General features: G+C 42.9%; 1 protein-coding gene across 1 annotated transcript in view; it reads right to left on the reverse strand.

Moving 5' to 3' along the window:
• Nucleotides 1-926: 926 nt before the first annotated feature.
• ZCCHC2 (zinc finger CCHC-type containing 2) overlaps nt 927-19,918 on the reverse strand; it is a 33,293-nt gene continuing 14,301 nt past the window's right edge. Inside the window, 8 exon segments of the mRNA XM_066625799.1 lie at nt 927-2,808; nt 3,707-5,179; nt 7,258-7,386; nt 9,506-9,600; nt 11,530-11,594; nt 12,746-12,878; nt 13,702-13,756; nt 15,432-15,515. Of these exon segments, the coding sequence (XP_066481896.1) occupies nt 2,741-2,808; nt 3,707-5,179; nt 7,258-7,386; nt 9,506-9,600; nt 11,530-11,594; nt 12,746-12,878; nt 13,702-13,756; nt 15,432-15,515 (2,102 nt within the window). The 3' untranslated portion in view covers nt 927-2,740.

Consider the following 19,918-nt stretch of genomic DNA (forward strand, 5'->3'; position numbering starts at 1 on the left):
CTAAATCATTCTTATTCAGGAAGTCACAAGAAATACTCTGAAGCAATAATTCACAGCTTTAGATAATCTGATTATCCATCCTTTTGGAAAGTACTCCCCAAAATTCCGTATTTTACACCCAAATGCAGAATAAAGCCTTGTTTGAAATACAGAACATGCAATAGTGATTTCACTATCTTGGACTCAATAAAAGCGACACTTAAATTACCTGGAGGCTGTTCCACAAAATGAACCATATAAATGCAGCTACCTGTCAGGTGGCCCAACTAGCTTTTATCAAACAATTACAAATCCTTTCATTAGCAGCTTAGTGTTGAAATATTGCTAGGGCCACATGTGACACTAACGTATATAAATGCTTGCCATAAGAAGCAACCACATGGCTGGCTAGTCACACTCCAATGCCTTTTTGGTGCAAGTTCTTACCTTTCATTTTATCATTCCAAGGCCTGTTCCATGCATTACTAACAGTGGCACAGTTACTTTGCTATAGACATTCCCACATTGAGCCCAGTAACAGATGCACATCACAGCAGACATTTGACCCATTAGCAGGCAACTGTAGTATGTAACCATACAATCTACCTTACTCATTGAGGGAGAGTTTCATGTCACTGAGAAGTGCAGCAGCAGCCCTGTGATGGCAGCAACTACATCCAATGACAATACCACAGAAAACAGGGTATAGTCACTCAATACTGCCCTTAACAAGACAAGATGCACATTCTTTTTCCAGGTATTCCTGCTTCCTCTGTTTGTCTGGGTTCAGTTATGAAGTTACTCTTATTCCTTCCCCATCATGTGAGTGAGTATTTTCATCGCTCTAAGATCTTCAGAGCGTGCTAAAGCGACCAGTCTTCAGACCTTCATCAGGGGAAATGGCAGGACACTTCAATTTCTTTGGAATAAATTAAACTACAAGTATGTTCAAACAGATGCTTTTTTTCTTTTTATTGCTGTTAATTCAAGGAAAAATGCTGCATAAAATCCAATCTGTTCTAGAAATATAAGTGACCTTTCCAGTACATAACATTTCAAATATCAAAGTATATGGTAAACATACAAATAAAGAGAAGGCAACAAACCTTCTATTTACAGTACAGTATCTGGAACATAAAATAACTCCATAAAGTAAACTGGTAAATAATTCAGAATGCAAGTCCACTGGTGCTTTCAACACCCTCCCTAAACTCAGAAGCAGTTATTTAATTTTAATATGGTCCAAGACAACCAGAGCAAATAAAATATTTTTAACCAAAATAATTTCCTATGCTAATCTTTTAAATTAAAGCTTTCATCTACCCTCTTTACTTCCACAGTCTCAAAATATATTGGTGGTATAAATATAAATGCTATCTATGAAGAAATGTAGTAAATCAAGTTTTCAAGTTTCTGGTTTTGCAATTAGACTGAACCCAAAATGGATTTTGATCGGTTTCTGTCTGCCGCAGCTCTCTCTCTTTCTCTTTTTAAAAGTCAAGTCTACATTTCTGCTAGGAATTGTGATACCTATGGGTACACAAAGGATGGTAGTTCAGTGTGGATCTCAATAGTCAAAAAGTTCCCTTCCAGAGAAATTCAGTGCACTTAAATCAAATATTACCTGGAAGCAAATTTAGTACATATTGGCTTTCAGAAATAAAATACAGCAGCATTAAACTTAGTGACATGACACTAACATGATCAATCGTCACACTCATTGGAGTCTTTCACATTATATTGTGATCACACAGTGGTAAAGAAAGTGACATTGCTATTTGGTAGATTGGTTCTAGTATAGGAAAAACCAACTTGGTTCTGTAAAATACACACAGGTTTTTGTCCAAATTGAAATAAACCATTTACATTCTGAAGATGACACTGCACTCATCTAAACAGGGAAAATGTTAAAATCAAGTCATGTTTCTTTTATAATGAAAAGTAGAATGTTTAATAAAGATACTTGCTGCCAACTTTCATTACAAATGCAGACACACAAACCAAGGCATTCATACCAGTTACTGATTTTGAACAGGCCTTAAAAAAATTACAATAGAAATAAAATTATTAAATGTATTTCTATTTCAGAAATCTGTTAAGTTCATCCCGTAAAGCCTTCTTCATCCTATGCTTCTTTCATTTAGGCACATAAGAGCTGTATATATTTGTCAAATTACGCACACATACTACAGAGAGTGTTCAGTCGTTAAGAAAAACAGGCAATGCTCCCATTGGTTTTCAAGAATAGGAATTTACTCAAGTTACAGGCTGGATCTATTCAAACTGCTGAATATCCATCCAGTCCCATGGAAACACGTAGAGCCAGCAAAGGTAGGAAAGAAGAATAGCAGCATAAGAAGGGGAGAGAGAAGGGAAAAGTGACTTTTGGGAGCATGACCCAGTTTTTCCTTTCAACCATATGGCTGTTCAACCAGTGTAATCAGTTTAAATGACCTCTGTTAAAAAAATGCAGTAAACATTGCATGTCTTAAGTCTTCAGTGCAAAAGTCTATTTGTTCAAATGCTCTTTTGATTGATTGGCTGAGATAGAAACATGCTTTATGCAAGTCAGACCAGGAGGAAAACAGCTTTCTTCTTTTGGATTAGAACAGAAGTTCATAAGCAATGAAAAAATGCAACAGAAATATAAAAACACACACACACACACACACACACACACACACAAGTAATCTCTCAAATCCAAAGAACTCCCCAGATTTCCCAACCTTCATTTTGGTATGTAGGCAATGTTTACTTGGTTTCAGTCAGCAGAATCCAACGTATCATTAGAATGGGGTGGGGGAGGTGCATATCTCAATCTGTAAGTGCCTAGAATAGGAAAAAGAACTTACTAAGTCACTGCTTACACTTAAAATTATAAGAAAAACTACAAAGAATCAAGATTAGCACACTCTTCCAAAAGGTATTTCACTATTCAGAGGCTTTAAAATTTGTATAGTCTGCCTAGAAGTCAGTTTTCAAATATGTCATTCTAAAAATAAATTCTCCAGAACAAACATCAAGCAAGCACAGTATACTGGACTTATAATCCCGGAATATTCAATGGGACTACTCTAAAGCACATAACTTCAGAATTTCTGTCCATTACAATGGGTGCTTTCCCATTCACATTTCACAAATACACCAGAAAAATCACAAGGGGGTGAAGATAAAAGATATATTTTGCAGTTAGAAGATTAAGCTATGAAATTGATCACAACCCTTGATTTTAATGGTATATTCATACTTGCACCTTGAGCCCAGTGGCTCCAATCACTCACAGGTAAGGACAGGAAGAATAGAATATTGTACCTATCTATAGGTGCAGTGAATGGTCTGTTTTAATCTGATCAAGCACAAGACATACAATGTACACGTGAATGATCAATTCAAAAGCCAAGAGGTTTTTCTAGACTGATTTGGGATATGCACTAAGACACAAAGACATTTTGGCAGCACAAATTTTAACTCTGGGAAGTGTACTAAGTTGGTTTTGGGTTGTTTTTCCCTAACTGGTACCACTGGGCCTCATTTCCCTGGTTATTTATGAATTCCATTATGACAATGTAACTACTTTGGACTTATCACACAAATTACTAGATGGTTTTATAGCCAATCACATACAGACACACAGTCATACAAACCACGGATAGCAGAATGGGGGCAGCAGGGTCAATAATAGAAGCTTAGTGAACTCAGAAGCAATTGTGTTGGGAGTTATGATTACCTTGTTGACTGGCCTCCATGGATGACTGCTTACAGTCCTGTGCATAGTGCCCACTAACACCACAATTATAACAGGACACATTCCCATTCTTCTTGGGCCCTGATCCATTAGTATTGGCAACTACATTTTGAGCTGGATACACAGGATAGAACCTCCCATATCCTGCCATTTGCTGCATACCGTAGTTGGTTTGGTTGCCCATTACTGGGTCATGCATCAGCCCATTTGCATATGGGGCCCGAGGCAAGTAAAAAGGAATCTGTGTTCCATTGGTTTGATGTGCTTGGTTGAGGTAGCTACCATTGCAAAGTGATGGCAGAGGGAAGAACGGTGGAACTCTGTAGACTTGTCCATGAAGTGGGTTATGATAAAAGTAACTGTTAATCTGAAGACTTCCATTGGTCCCACAGCTGCATCTGCGACCACAAGACCCACAAGGTCCAGACCCCAACTGCTGTGGAGACAATAGAGTCCCACTTGCATTAGTATTTCCAACAGCACTAATATAAGATGTGCTGTCACTCTGTGCAGTGCTGTGTGTTAAAGCAGGGCTTGGACTAGGTGCAGGGCCTGGCGTGTGGGTAGGTATTGCAGGAGGAACAGTAGGCTGAACCTGACTGACACACAGACCAGATGACGGAGATGGTGGTGTTGATGCCACAGAGTTTAGCACAGTTGTACTCTGATTGGGCAACACACTGCTAGCATGAAGAGTCACTGGTACAGTAAAAGGAGCTGGTGGAAGTGTTGTGGAGAGACCAGGTGCAGGAACAACTACTTTTAGACTGGGAGGCTGAGGGATCACTCCTGTGTTTCCCTCAACATGAGGCACCATTTGATTTAGGCCCACTACATGGGATGCAGATTTTAAGACTGGGTCCGTAGTAGGAACTGTGGATCCTGGAAAGTTACCTGGGTTGTGGACTGGGATAAAGGCAGTGTTTGGTGATCCAATGCTTAGGTTTCCTGTTTGTTGTGGTGATGGTCCGCTAACTGTGCAACCTTCAGATGATGCCTGTGGTGAAGGTATTTTCATTCTGTGCATTGCCAAATGCAAAGCAGGGCTGCCAGGCTGGGCTGTAGGTGGAAGGAAAGTGCCTGGCAAAGGGGCAGACAGAAGTTCAATATGCTTTTCAGATTCACAACCTGAGCCTTGTCCAACAGGAACTGAATTTGCAGGCTCTGTCATTGGCGAAAGGGCAACAGGACCAGCCACTACCATTCCCAAAGTTTTTCCATCAGCGGATATGGGTGGCGGGATTACTGTTTCAGGTTTCTGTACACCACTGTGCACCACACAATGCAGGGTAGGCATAAAAGAAATATGCTGAAACTGTGAACTTAGAGGATCTTCTACAATATTCCCGTTTTCTGATCTTGCAGAGATTTGTACAGACGGCTTGAGATGTTCAGCATCATAACCAGGAAACCTCACATTCTGGTTCCCAGAATCTTCAGAATTGCTGTCTGTGTCTATGGAAAAACAAGGGAATGTGAAACAGTCAACTTTCTACAGACCAGCTTCAAGGCAGCTAGAATAGTACAAGAGCTAATCAGAAAAACAATTTAAACAGCTTGCTCACAGGTCATTGTAAGCTTGCAAGCTTATAGCAACATGCACGTAAGCTGCAAGCAGCTTGAAAAGACTAGATCAAATGCAAACAGGAATTTAACTTCAATCTCTTCAAGCATTTAGGCTGCCAGAAGTCTGGCTACACATGCTATAAGCTTCCAGCAACCTGAAAAAACAAGGAACACCTCACTGAGGTAAGCCTTTAAACATTAATAGGAACTGGGGGTGGACGTAAGTTTTCCCCATATTGGCAGTTTCCATATCTGTGAGGGAGGGGGCCTGAGACAGATCCCTCGTGGATACTGAGGACATAGAAGATATGATGTGCAATAGAAGACAGTGCAGGTAAAATGCAATGACGGCAAAAAAAAGGCAGAATAGAGTAATAAAATGTGAGTCCTAAACATAACCCCACCCACCACAACTATAAAGAAAACGCAAAAGTGTTTTTAACCCCCAATGAAATGCATCTAGGGAAGGAGTAGCTCTTAAGTCACCACAAAAGCAGTTCCATAACTGCAGTGCCACCACAGGGAAGATCGTACTTATCACTGTGCCCCTAGCCTCCATTAGGTGTGGCACACATAGAAGGGCCCTCTCAGGGGATCTCAGTGGACAAGCTGGAATACAAGGAAGACAAAGCTTCAGATACCCTAGTTTCTCTGCTCAGGCGTGAGCATCAGGCAACTTTAGATAGACCATCTGAAAAGTATGTGGGGAGACGCCATCCTGGTTAGCACCTATGCCTTTCAAACAACGAGCAAAGGAGGTCCAAGCTGACACTCCAAGGCCCAAATCCTAACTAACTTTCCAGCTCTGACACAGCTGTGCCAATGGGACATGTGCTGCATCTTGCAGTTGGGGGGCAGTCATGGAGGTCTTCACAAGGTAAGGGAATGTTTGTTCTCATACCTTGGAGCTGCACTGCCCTTACCTCAGTGCTGGAAAGCTGGTTAGGATTGTGCCCTAACTCTTCCCACTTGACCATAGTTTAGGTCAGGGCTCTCCAGATCCTGTTCCATGGGCCAGATCTGGTACCCTACCTTTACCCTCCCCCATGTGAATGGCACTTACTGTTCCGCCAGGGACCTGTCCTTCCCTGCCACTGATCTTCCCCAAACTGAGCTCCAGCCCAACACTTCTGGGCTCTGTTGCCCCAGAAGCCACTGTGCCTAGATTTCTGGGCAGGCACAGCGGGCTGGAGCTCAGTTTGGGAGAGATCAGTGGCAGAGAAGAAAAGCTGGTTGCACCGGGAGACCTTTCCTGTTGTGCAACAGTCTCCAATTTGGAGACTGTTGGTTTAGGGTAAATCCTGCGCTTGGCATGATTTTCCTCAACTCGCAACTAATGCAACAAGAAATGTTGAAATCCAAAACTCAGGTCCTCAAGTTGAAGGATGGGGTGAAGATTGTGCATTCTTTTCTGGAGAGCAGAATCAACTGGCATAAGATCAATAGAGAAGTGCTTCCTCCTATGCAAGTTGATTTCTTAGTGCAGGAAACTAGTTATACTTGTTTCAGATTTCTTTTGTATTGCTTCCAACTCCCCACCCCCCCTCCATTTTGTAGTTTGGCAATTTTACATTTAATAAACAATTCTGACATTTTGAAAAGAGTACAGCCTGCTTGGTTATGATAAAAGCCATTTACCTCATTGCTCTTCAATAAACTGTTTGGGCTAATACCATGAGCTCTCTGGGAACACAAGTGTGTGTACACACCAGACAGTGCAGTTGGTACTTCTTTGTCTCCTCCAGCAATGTGCTGTGGGGATGCCTAGCCCCCACAGAGGCAGGCTGGCTGCAGAAAACAGTTTAAACTGGTTCCTCAGGAGAAGACCAAGGCAAGAAGGGGGCTGTACAGAGAATGCACGTGTCTCCCCATCACTGCAGCTCACAAGGAATTATATTTACTTCTAGTACACCATCATTTAAAGGTGTCAATAATATTTTAAAACACACGTGCTCCACAAATACAACCTTTGTCTTTTTCTTCTTCGCTTTCAAAGCTTTCCCTTCCATCATGCCGTGGACTAGAAGGAGAACTATAACTCTCTGAGGAGGTTTCTCCACATGTATCATGTCCAACTGTGATATCTAAATTTGCATCTAGAAGAGATTTGATAGCAACAGAATTACTGCCAATCAATTTGACATCTTTCACCTACTACCTAGGCATCTCAGTGTCCAACTCTTTGAAGAGAGTTTGAACACTATTGCTTTAAAAGCTGCAACAAAAGCATTTATAATCAAAGGCAACAATCTTACCACCACTGACATCATTCACCAAAAGCTATGCCTAAGATTTAATGAGCTACATCATATAATTTTGACATGCCAGTGGGATTTTTTTACCTTCTGCATATACTATAGGCAGAATATAACAATAGTTCTATTGTTAGTTCTATAACAATAGTTCTATAAACAAATGCAACTGGAATGTCACCTTGTTTCCAAAAGTGGTCTGTCAAAACAGACACAGAAGCACAAGCCTCCTTGGGTGCATGGAATAATTTCATGGTTCTTTGAATTCCAGCCCAAGTAATTTTTTTTTTGGGGGGGGGGGATTATTCTTCAATTCAGTCCTGCAAGTAAATTCTGAAAATTCCTATAGAGTAGCTATCACTACAGTCTGAGTGATCACCTGTACAATCCCATATATATGGCTTCTGCAGCTCAGCAAAGTCAACTTTGGGAACATTCTAGCTCTTGTCAGGAACTGTTAAAAACAGAAATATTTGTAATAACCTATACCCTTCTTGTAAAAGTTGTGCTCTTAACTACACATGCCTCAGAGAAAGAGAGAGTGCTTTTCTATTCAGTTCCTCCACAACCACCACAAAGATGTCCCCTCCAAAACTAAAGATATTCCCCCAAAACCAAACCAGGTTAAAAGAAGCTATTATTATTATTAACAACAGTATTTATATACAGCTTTTCAACTAAAAGTTCACAAAGCGGTTTACAGAGAAAAATCAAATAACTAAATGGCTCCCTGTCCCAAAAGGGCTCACAATCTAAGAAGATGCAAATGAATACCAGCAGACAGCCACTAGAACAGACACTGCTGGGGTGAGATGGGCCAGTTACTCTCCCCCTGCTAAAAAAAGGAGCACCCACTTGAAAAAGTGCCTCTTACCCAATTAGCAGGGGTTAAGCTAGCTGAGGGATCAGTGCACAGGCTCAATGGGGTGTCTTCTTGGACTCTTAAAAAGGTACAGCAGAAGAACAGTGTCTATTCCCAACACTGATCTTTGCAGTATTTAGACAAATTTTTTATGCCTAATAAAGATTTTTTTTTAATTGACAGAAATTTGGGGTAGTGCTTAACCCATTTCTGCTGAGCCCATAGGTGTACGATTTGATTCCTGTTGCATATAAGCAATGTTGAGCAGAAATAGCTTAAGCACTGACTCCTGGGAAGCAGGCTGTGTACTGAAGTTTAAGGGGGAAGGCAGGACAAAAGCCAACAGAATTCTTTGACAGTACTCCCAGCCATGGTTGACTAGATGCAATGGTCACCAATACTTCCTCCCCCCTCCAAAGCAACGTCCCTGCTAGTTGGGCAAAGATACATCTTTTCAAAGTGGTATCCTTTCATATTTGGTGGAGAGCAGCTGTCCACCCTCACCCCAGAATGGGGTGTCTTTTCCAGTGGCTGCTGGCGTCTTTGCTGGATCTCTTTTTAGATTGTGAACCCTTTGGGGACAAGGAAGCATTTAGTGATTTATTTTGCTTTATAAACTTCTTTGTGAACTATATTTTGTGGAGAAGTGCTATAAATATTCTTAATACTATAGGTACTACAAGACCTCCTCTCAAGAACATAAACTCCTTCCTGACTAAAACGTGAAACTACGTCTAGAAAGACTGGTACAAAGTCTTTATGTAAACAATGAGACCAATGAACATTGGTAATCTGTTTTACTTGACTAACAGCACAAATTGTAATAGAAAGTAGATTACTACCATCATTATTAGGACATCACCAAATGCAGCATTACACTCAACCAACAACACTCCATACTTGCTTCCAAGCATGAAAATCATACAATACTTGGACATTACGTACACTATCTTCATGAAACCAAACCATTCTTAAAACCTTACTATACTTGAGAAGTCCCTAACAGTGCAATACATGCTTTCTCAGAAGTCTCATTGTTTTCAATAGGGATCACTCTCAGGAAAGTGTGTACAGAACCACTACCTTAAATATATTTCCTACCTTTTGCTATTCCTGGTTGAAGATGATGAGTGTCTGCAATTCTCATACAATTTGTTCTAATAGTTAACCGTGTGTCAATTCTCTTTACTTTATCTCTGTAGGCGAATACAAAAATCAAAATGGGTTGTTAAGAAATGCTCTTATGGCATCAAGAGGTCAGTACATTAAGTTCAAGGCAAAAGCAATTCAAGCAAACAGGACAGGTTGACCAGAACCACAAGCTAAATTATTGGTTTAAACATTAGGATTAAAGTAAGAATAATTACAACACAATAAATTCAATGCATTACTATATTTATATTACTATACCCATATTAAAATATTTTCTACTTTAGCATTAGTATAGTATTAGTCTGAATCATCAGCATCTACAGAGAACTATTTGAAACAATTCTAAAATAAAGACTGGTATTGGCAACCTTCAGTCTCGAAAGACTATGGTATCGCGCTCTGAAAGGTGGTTCTGGCACAGCGTCTAGTGTGGCTGAAAAGGCCAATCCGGGAGTGACAATCCCTTCCACACCGGGAGCAAGTGCAGTCTGTCCCTGGTCTGGCTCCCTGGCTATGGGCCTTCCTTCTTTGCCTCTTAGCCTCAGACTGTTGGCAAAGTGTCTCTTCAAACTGGGAAAGACCATGCTGCACAGCCTGCCTCCAAGCGGGCCGCTCAGAGGCCAGGGTTTCCAAAGCCTCAAGGAGTAGAAGTACATGATAAACAGTAAGTATGGCCATCTTCCCATTTTTAGAAAATCTTCAAGGAAAAATGTGGGGAATTAATTCTGGCATATCAAAACTCATGTCTCCCCTGCACTAAAGTGTAGTTACTATTGCTGGCAAAAGTATTCATGGTTGCTTTGGCAGAATGCTAAATTTCTTCTCTAAAAAAAGGAAGGCAATGCCTCCTGTGGAACAGATTCTCAGGTTTAGCAGGAACACATCCCTTTCCACCAAGTTCCTTTGCTTTGCAGGGGCAGGAGGAAGAAAGATAGGCAACAGAAGTGCTGCCAGAGAAATAAAACCAGTGGCAGGTTATTTCAAGCTGAGTAGTTAGCAGGGCCGACCCATGAAGAAGCAAAAAGCATGCTTGCTACCAGTCTTTTTCTCACTGCTCCTGCAATGTTAATGAGTGACTGATGGGAATGGGCAGAAAGCAACCCCATTTTGAGATCATTTCAGACTTGACAAGGCACAGCTTACCAAAAAATCAGGTAAGAGGTATATCTTTGAAACCTCCCTTCTCAAATAGTTGTCCTCAACCCTAGATGACACTTCCAGTTCAATATCCAACTGCACAAGCGATCAGACAATGCTTCTTGCTAACAGTTAACTCTATATCCTACTAGAGATAATACTGCTGCTGGCAGACTGCTCATTCCTGAATATGGCAACTTATCAAGAACTCCTAATGCTCTTTCATTCAAACTGTAAGACTTAATTGTTGAACGAGTGTCTGCTGAAGAAAGTTCAAACAATATCACTACCCTAACACAAACTAATCTTGTTTTTTGTGTGTTTTTTTAAATACACCAACAAAAAACACTCACAAACACCATTTCGGGAAATATAACTGCGCAATTCCTTCTGAACTGTATAAATATATAGTTTGGGGTTTTATTTAACCATTTTAATCACCCAGGTGTTTCTGAGGTGGATCAAAGGAGACAGGAAATTCCCTTCGCAGCATATGAACTGGGAGCATCATGTGCTACAAACGGTAACACTTCAAAATTGGCTTTATCAACCTGGTTATTTATAGCATGCTCTCTCCATGCATAAACATAAAGGCCAGTACGTGCCCCTATGTTCTTGCCACTTTTCCACAAACTCCAGATTTTTATATCTGTAGATCGCACACCATTCTACTTGTGTTCAGTTTGTCAAAAGTTGTTAATGATCAAGAACACACAAGTCTGTAAGATCACAAGTGCTTAGTTTTAACAAATACAAAAAAAATGGTTCTGCACTTAACCATATTTTTTGCTAGAAATACAAGTGTTATTCAATGACTTTTGTAAATTAACACCTACTTTTCTGGTTGCAGCTTTCCTTTCTTCTTGCTTATTACAGGCAAGTTCCTCTTCTCTCCTGTATGCTAGAGAACAAAATAGCAGCTCAGAAACTGTCCAACTCAAAAGTTCTAATATTTCACTTGAAACAAAGATAGTAGTAACAAGTTAATGTTAACACATGAATGATAATCACCAATTCAGAATAAACCCACAAGCCCTTTTCAAAAGGGTTTAGTTAAGCAAGACAACCCCTTTCACTCTTTGCTCAATTTGCAAGAACCCTCTACTTCTACTGTATAGAAAAGTGACCTTCAAAAGGTCTTGTTAGCAGAGACACTGAACAGAACATAAGGAGTTCCTTAAACAGCTGTATTCTCCCCCCCCCCAGCAAACCTTAAAATCACCTTGCTCTTTTTTAAGCCACAAGATCAGACATTTTTTGAAATTAAGGCTGCAATCCTATACACACTTTCCTGGAAGTAAGTCCCACCGAACACAAAGGGACTTCCTGGTGAGTAGACATGCCTAGGATTGTCCTGTTTTACAAAGCACCTACACAGTTAGAAGTGAGGCAAGCAATTCCAGTCTGTAATGTATAACATGATAATCTCACATTTAAAACTCTTTGCTTCACACAGTCAACTGATGGCATTGTGGAAAACACCTGGCCAGTGAGACAGTGGGATGTGGCCTGCATCCCAGGTTCAAACAGGGAGCAGCTCTATCCAGTTCAAAAGGAGCAAAAAGGACTCAGGCTTGGGGGCTTGGATCACACTGCTCCTCTCTTCAGGAAACGAACAGCATTACCCAAGTCAAAAGTAGCGCAAAAGACTTGCATGCCACTTCTAAGCCAGCAAGCACTGTATGAAGCACAGCAAGAAAATGCAGGTGCACAAGTATTTCTGGGAAATGTTCTCATTCAAAGTTTCTTGTCCTAACCTGCCCACTGACCCTCTCCCTATGAAGTGATCTTCAAGCATCTGACTATACAGTCGACAGGTATAAAATGTTTCCTAACGCTTACTTAAAAGTTGCAGAAATGAAGACAGCTAATAACTAGCAAAAATTCCTACTGAAAAAAGAGAAAATTCAGAATGAAGCACATTATCTAAAACTGCTTATTTTAATTTAGTTTAGGTTTGGAAATCTGTACAGCTAGATACACGAGGTTGTGCTGCTGTTAAGTAGCTTTCAAAATCTATGTTATGCTTTGGAAATCTGTTATGAAAAATACCTGATCCAGGACTGCACAGTGCTCTGGGTGCTGCTGAATAGCACAGTTTTTCCTTCTCCAATCTGCCATACCATTGAGTTCAGAAGGCGTTATGTTGAAATCATCCAGTGAAGAACATTTTGAATTAACCGTGCTGCTATAAAAGATACATAAGAATCTGTGACTCCTGTTGTGAAGTATCTCCAAGCCACACACAGGAAGATGCGTCTTTTCCAAGACAATTTCTGCTACAGATTTCAAAACAGTGCATGTTTTTGTAAAGAGTGGCAAAAGCCCCTCATATATCAGACAAGTAGCAGCTACATTTAATCTAGTCTCCCTCTACACTGTTACGCAACCTCCCCATCTTTTAAAACTGCAACAATTTGATCCATAGCACATACCACTCCTGTTAGCATGTGCAAAAGAATTGGTGATCAGCAGTAATGCTATACTTTACCAGTTGAAAGAGCGCTCTACTCAAACCAATACTACACGAAGTACAGCCCTGGTGTCAGGCAGAAAAGACACAATGGTGGCTAAGGAAGTGAGCAGTGGAGTGTGTACACATTCTGGGTAAGGCATCACGTACCCAGTGCTTGCAAAGCTGCGTTTGCATAATCCACTCAAAATCTCCTTTCAACAGTTGCTCGTTCCTCAAATGACCCTGTATCAATATGCTTGGATCAATATACAGGGTGAACCAAAATTAGGTGGACAATAGGTGGAATAGGATTTGTGTTAGGGTTATACTATAACGATGGTGTTCATTATAACTATGACATTTGTGTTATATTAAATTATATTTAATTGTATTAGTAAATATAACTGCATATGTAATCTCAAAATAAATGTTATCATTTACTGTCCACCTACTTTTGGTTCACCCTGTATATGAAAGGTAAATGCTGCCGTAAATTAAATGTTGTACATCTTGGACGAGAAATGCATGCAGCACATTCTTCCTTAATACCTACTTGGCAACAGGACATTTTCCATTAAGTTTCTTATGAATCACTGGTTGTATCATTTCTGGATGGAAAAGACAAGAAAGGTAAGCTAGTGATGAAAAATTATCTTCAACCAACCAAGAAACCCTCCTCCAATCTGATCAAGGGTTTATTCAATATTTTGACAAGTCTGTGACACATCAATAGAGAACTTAATGAAGTACTTTCCAACCCACAGCACTGATTACAACCTATAAAACCTGCATAGCCTAGACCCCGCACACTGATGGGATGCCTTCTTACAAACTTTCACTTACAAAAAGGTCTGCCAGTGAAGCTTGGATTCATGTAGTGGTTATCATAACTGCTGTATATATTTTTATGTTGGTTCGTGCAACCGAGTCTCCCCCTGCCCCTACTATGGGGAAGTGCAGAGTAAAATGGCGGGTATTCAGACCCATCAGCCGGCATCCAATTGCCTTGCCAGCCTTACTTATTCCCTGCTATCTTTGAGAATTCAGGACTGTTAACATCACAATATTTAAAATCCTGAAAGCAGCAGCAAAAAGACTACAAGCAACAAAGCCATAAGGCAATCAATACCCTGCTGTCCCAAATATCCTCCAAAAAAAGCATAAACTTACTATCAAGTCTGTCATAGTGGTCTCCAAACCATGGGACAGCTCCCTCCAGAACAGTCATTTTCAACCACTGACATGGCACACTGGTGTGCCACAGGAATTTGAGGGAAGATCATTTACTTGTAGGGCCAATAGGGATGTGAGGACCCCACTGGCAGCATGGTGTGCCTTGGCAATTATCAAAATCCTGATGGTGTGCCTTGACAATTTTAATGTTCTTGTCAGTGTGCCATGAGATGAAAAAGATTGAAAATTGCTGATCTAGAAAATGCCTTCCCCATGTGGCACTTACTGTACTGCGCCACAGACACTTATCTTTCCAGTCAATCACCCCAGAAACACGAGCCAGGCAGCCACTTCCGTTGCCCCTCATTCCATCAGGCTACGTGCCTGGATTTCCAGGTGGAAGCAGTTGTCCAGTGTGAGCTTCTGAGGCTGTCTACTAGAAAGATAAGCAGCTGCCGATCAGAACAGTAAGCGCTGCACAAGGGAAACTTTTTTGAATGCCAGATTTGGCCTAGGGTTTGGTGCCTAGTGGTTTGACAAACCGTATGTATTCTTTTTTGAGGAGGTGTACAACTGCTGTACTCTCTAGCCAGCCTTTCCCAAAGGGTGGATTACAACCCCTTGTGAGGTGGGTTAGGGGCTGGACCCTCACATCCTTCTTGTGAACAAATGGTTCAAAATTAGGGCCATTCCAGCCCTGGAGACTTCTTCTGGATTGCTCTGGGCTGGCAAAATCAGACATCTACAGAAACCAGATTGGTTTTCAGAGGTTTCTGCAGGCCATTCTGAAGCCTGCAGAGGCCAGTAGAGCTGGTCGCTGGCCCGGCGCCACCCAGAAGAGGCTGCCGAAGAACAACCAGGAGCATTGTGACCCACCAGAGGATGACATGGGTCAGAGTGCCATAAAGATTGGGAACTGCTTGTCTAGTTAAATGCCAAATTTATGGACCAGTACATTATTCTACTTTAGCTGCAACTACATCAAAATGCTTTAATTTATAGTAGCTCTCACCCCCAGTCTTCAGCACTTTCTGAGAAGAGAAACACAAAACATTATCTGAAAACAATTTTTCAATCAATCCCACATTTCACTTTGGAACACATGGTTACCTTCCTCCTGACTTGAAGCCTCCGAACTGTCCTCCTTGAAGTGTTCTGGTGCCTTGCTTGCCTTCAGGGATGACTGAACACTATCTGAAAAGTGACAGCAATCAATTCAAAACTGCATTACTAAAGAGCTTAAACTTTAATGATTGATTAGTGAAGGCTATGGTAAATTGCTATTGGTCTGTTCAAGAGACTAGATGTTTTTTAGGCAATTGGTTTTTAGATAAGCAACAATAGGTGAAATTACTTCCCTATATTAAACAAAGCAGGGCACCAATGAGCTGAACCTCTCCAACAAGTAGGGAATAATACATGGCACTTCATTTGTGCCCAATCTTCTTCAAAAACAAAGGTAACATGGATTCACAAGAAGAAGTATAATGAAGACCAACCTCACTTCACATTCTGGAAATTTAGGATTATGCTCAAAAACAGAACAGTGTTTTGACATGCACACTTTTTAGAGGGATATTCCCTCTGCTTTCTCTATCCACCACATTCCAGCCCTCCTCCCCACTCCCCCATATCCCACAATCCTCTCCTCCCTCTGCTTTCTCTGTCCACCACAATCCAGCCCTCCCCCCACTCCCCCATATCCCACAATCCTCTCTTCCCTTTGCAATCCTCTCCCTCCAGAACCCCAGTTTGGCTGTTCTTGTCGTAAGAGGCGACTAAACAGCCACTGGGTAGATGAGACTCGTCAGCCTGGGAAGGCAGCTCATCTAAGAGAAGGAAACTCTGACCTCCACTGCCTTTGGCTATATCCAGTTGTGGAAAAGGCTTCAGGAGTCAACCTCAGGGCAAAATCCGGCGCCGGAGTCCCTGAGGCAGCTCCCGGCTGAACACAGTCACATTCTGGCAACTCCTGTGACGCCGCTGGAACCAACCATATTGGCTTCTGCCTTTCCATTGGACCATTCTAGTGACGTGGAGAGGAGGGATTTGCTGCATGGGTAACAGTCTATCCTCCATACCCACTTTACCCAGGCCTCGCGCACTGGCACAACATCAGCATCGGCACAACACGGCACAGCATCAGCACAACACAGGAAGCAGTTTACAGGTTATAAGTCTTTGCTTGATTGGCGTAGAGCATGACGCCAGGGGCTGCTTCCGACGGTGGGAGAGATCACTGCATCTCTTTGGGCAGCTACCGCCTGCCTTAAGCTGGGCAGTTCCCAGTCAGTAAGGTGCTGCCTCGCCACGGTCCGTTAACCTCACAGGGTGCGTGGGGTTTAGGGTGAAAACCAACAAGCAGACCAACAACTCTGCACCAGGCAACAGAAAACTCCTGCCCTAAAGCTGGGCACCTGGAACGTTAGGACAATGACACCTGGCTTCTCTGACGACCTGCAAGAAATAGATGATGCACACAAAACAACTGTCATCGACATGGAGCTGAGCAGACATCGTTGCCCTTCAGGAGACGATACTGCTGGATTCAGGATCTGTCAAGGAGAGAAATTTCTCATTTTTCTGGCAGGGAAAACCACCAAACGAGACCAGGAAACATGGCGTTGGCTTTGCGGTCAGAAATACCCTGCTGAAAACCATCATCCCACCTTCTGCAGGAAGTGAAAGAATCTTGTCCCTACAGCTCCACTCCTCAGCAGAACTTGCCACTCTCAACAGTGCATACGCACTGACTCTGTCATCTTCAGCAGAAGCTAAAGACAAATTCTATGATGACTTGGCCACCACTATCAAGAAAATCCCCGATAAAGAGCCATTGTTCATCCTTGGTGATTTCAATGCTAAAGTTGGTGCTGATCACAGTTCGTGGCCCACTTGCTTAGGCTAGTTCAGCACTGGGAGGACAAATGAAAATAGCCAACGCCTGCTAGAGCTTTGCTGTCATCATGGTCTCTGCATCAGCAACACATTCTTCAACACGAAGCCCTAAGTAGAGTCTCTTGGAGACACCCAAGATCAAAGCACTGGCACCAGCTCGACCTGATTCTCACCAGACGCTCCAGCCTTCCCAGCATCAAGATCACATGCAATTATCAGGGTGCTGCCTGCAACACTGACCACTCCCTGGTGTGCAGCAGAGTGAAACTGCAAACTAAGCAACTGTATCACGAAAAAGGAAGGAAGACCTCGCATTGACACTAGCAAGACCCGGGATCAGGGAAAAGTGGAGGAATTTGCACGAGCGCTTGAGGAATCTCTTCCAGGCCCGGCCGATGCAGATGCATCCAACAGATGGGAACATTTCAAGAATGCCATTTACAACACCGCCCTGTTCATATTCGGCAAGACCACCAACAAGGCAGCAGACTGGTTTGAAGCCCACTCTGAAGAGCTGACACCAGTCATTGAAGAAAAGAGGAGAGCTCTAGCAGCATACAAAGCCTGTCCCAGTGAGCGCAACCTGCAGGTCCTCTGAGCTGCTTGTAGCAAAGTCCAGCAGATTGCCAGAAGATGCGCTAACGACTACTGGCTCCAACTCTGTTCCCAGATACAGATAGCAGCTGACATGGGCAACATCAAGGGGATGTATGATGGTATCAAGCAGGCCCTAGGTCCAACACAGAAGCAAACTGCCCCTCTGAAGTCTGCCACAGGCGAGGTCATCCAGGACCGGGGGCAGCAGATGGAACGCTGGGTGCAGCACTACTCTGAGCTGTATTCCTGAGAAAATGCTGTAACCGAGGAAGCACCGAACAACACTGAGTGCCTGCCTGTGTTGGAGGAGCTTGACAGTGAACCAAGCCTAGCAGAACTTCACGTGGCCCTGGACTCCCTCGCCTCTGGCAAGGCACCTGGGAAAGACAGCATCCCTGCTGAAGTCCTAAACTGCTGCAAAGAGATCATCACCACTGAGCTGCATGAAATCCTCTCCCTCTGCTGCAGAGAAGGTGGAGTACCACAGGACATGAGGGATGCAAACACTGTCACGCTGTACAAGAACAAAAGCGACAGGGGTGACTGCAACAACTACTGCGGCATCTCTCTCCTTAGCATTGTAGGAAAGCTGTTTGCCCGAGTTGCACTGAAGAGGCTGCAGGTACTTGCAGTGAGCATCTATCCAGAATCGCAGTGCAGATTCCGAGCCAACAGGTCCACCATCGATATGGTATTCTCCCTTAGACAGCTGCAGGAGAAATGCAGAGAACAACGTCAGCCACTCTTTATAGCCTTCATAGATCTCACAAAGGCTTTCGACTTGGTCAGCAGAGACGGCCTCTTCAAGATTCTCCCCAAGATTGGATGTCCACCCAGGCTCCTCAGCATAATCAAGTCTTTCCACGAGGACATGAAGGGCAATGTAGTCTTTGATGGCTCCACATCAGACCCCTTTGACATCCGAAGAGGAGCGAAGCAGGGCTGTGTTCTCGCGCCGACCTCGTTTGGGATTTTCTTTGCTGTCCTGCTGAAGCAGGCCTTTGGAACTGCAACAGAAGGCATCTATCTCCGGACCAGATCAGACAGAAAGCTCTTCAACCTCTCCGGACTGACAGCAAAGTCCAAAGGCCAGCTGAAATGTCTGTGTGACTTCCTCTTTGCTGATGATGCAGCTATCACCGCCCACTCTGCCAAAGACCTCCAGCAGCTCATTAACTTTCAGCAAGGCCTGCCAAGACTTTGGACTGACAATCAGCCTGAAGAAAACACAGCTCATGGTTCAGGATGTGGACTCACCTCCCTGCACTACAATCTCTGTGCATGAACTGGAGGTTGTCCATGACTTTGTGTACCTTGGCTCAACGATCTCCAACACTCTTTCACTCGATACTGAGCTAAACAGGCGCATTGGCAAAGCAGCTACCACATTTTCCAGACTCGCAAAGAGAGTCTGGTCCAACAAAAAGCTGACAGAACATACCAAGATCCAGGTCTACAGAGCTTGCGTCTTGAGTACACTTCTGTACTGCAGCAAATCATGGACTTAGGTGCAAAAGAGAGCAACTAAGATGATTACGGGGCTGGGGCACCTTCCTTATGAGGAAAGGCTACGGCGTTTGGGCCTCTTCAGCCTAGAAAAGAGACGCTTGAGGGGGGACATGATTGAGACATACAAAATTATGCAGGGGATGGACAGAGTGGATAGGGAGATGCTCTTTACACTCTCACATAATACCAGAACCAGGGGACATCCACTAAAATTGAGTGTTGGGCGGGTTAGGACAGACAAAAGAAAATATTTCTTTACTCAGCGCGTGGTCGGTCTGTGGAACTCCTTGCCACAGGATGTGGTGCTGGCGTCTAGCCTAGACGCCTTTAAAAGGGGATTGGACGAGTTTCTGGAGGAAAAATCCATTATGGGGTACAAGCCATGATGTGTATGTGCAACCTCCTGATTTTAGGAATGGGTTAAGTCAGAATGCCAGATGTAGGGGAGAGCACCAGGATGAGGTCTCTTGTTATCTGGTGTGCTCCCTGGGGCATTTGGTGGGCCGCTGTGAGATACAGGAAGCTGGACTAGATGGGCCTATGGCCTGATCCAGTGGGGCTGTTCTTATGTTCTTACTCTTCGCACACAACAG

The sequence above is a fragment of the Tiliqua scincoides genome, chromosome 4 (genome assembly GCF_035046505.1).
Source record: "Tiliqua scincoides isolate rTilSci1 chromosome 4, rTilSci1.hap2, whole genome shotgun sequence".
Lineage (NCBI taxonomy): Eukaryota > Metazoa > Chordata > Lepidosauria > Squamata > Scincidae > Tiliqua > Tiliqua scincoides.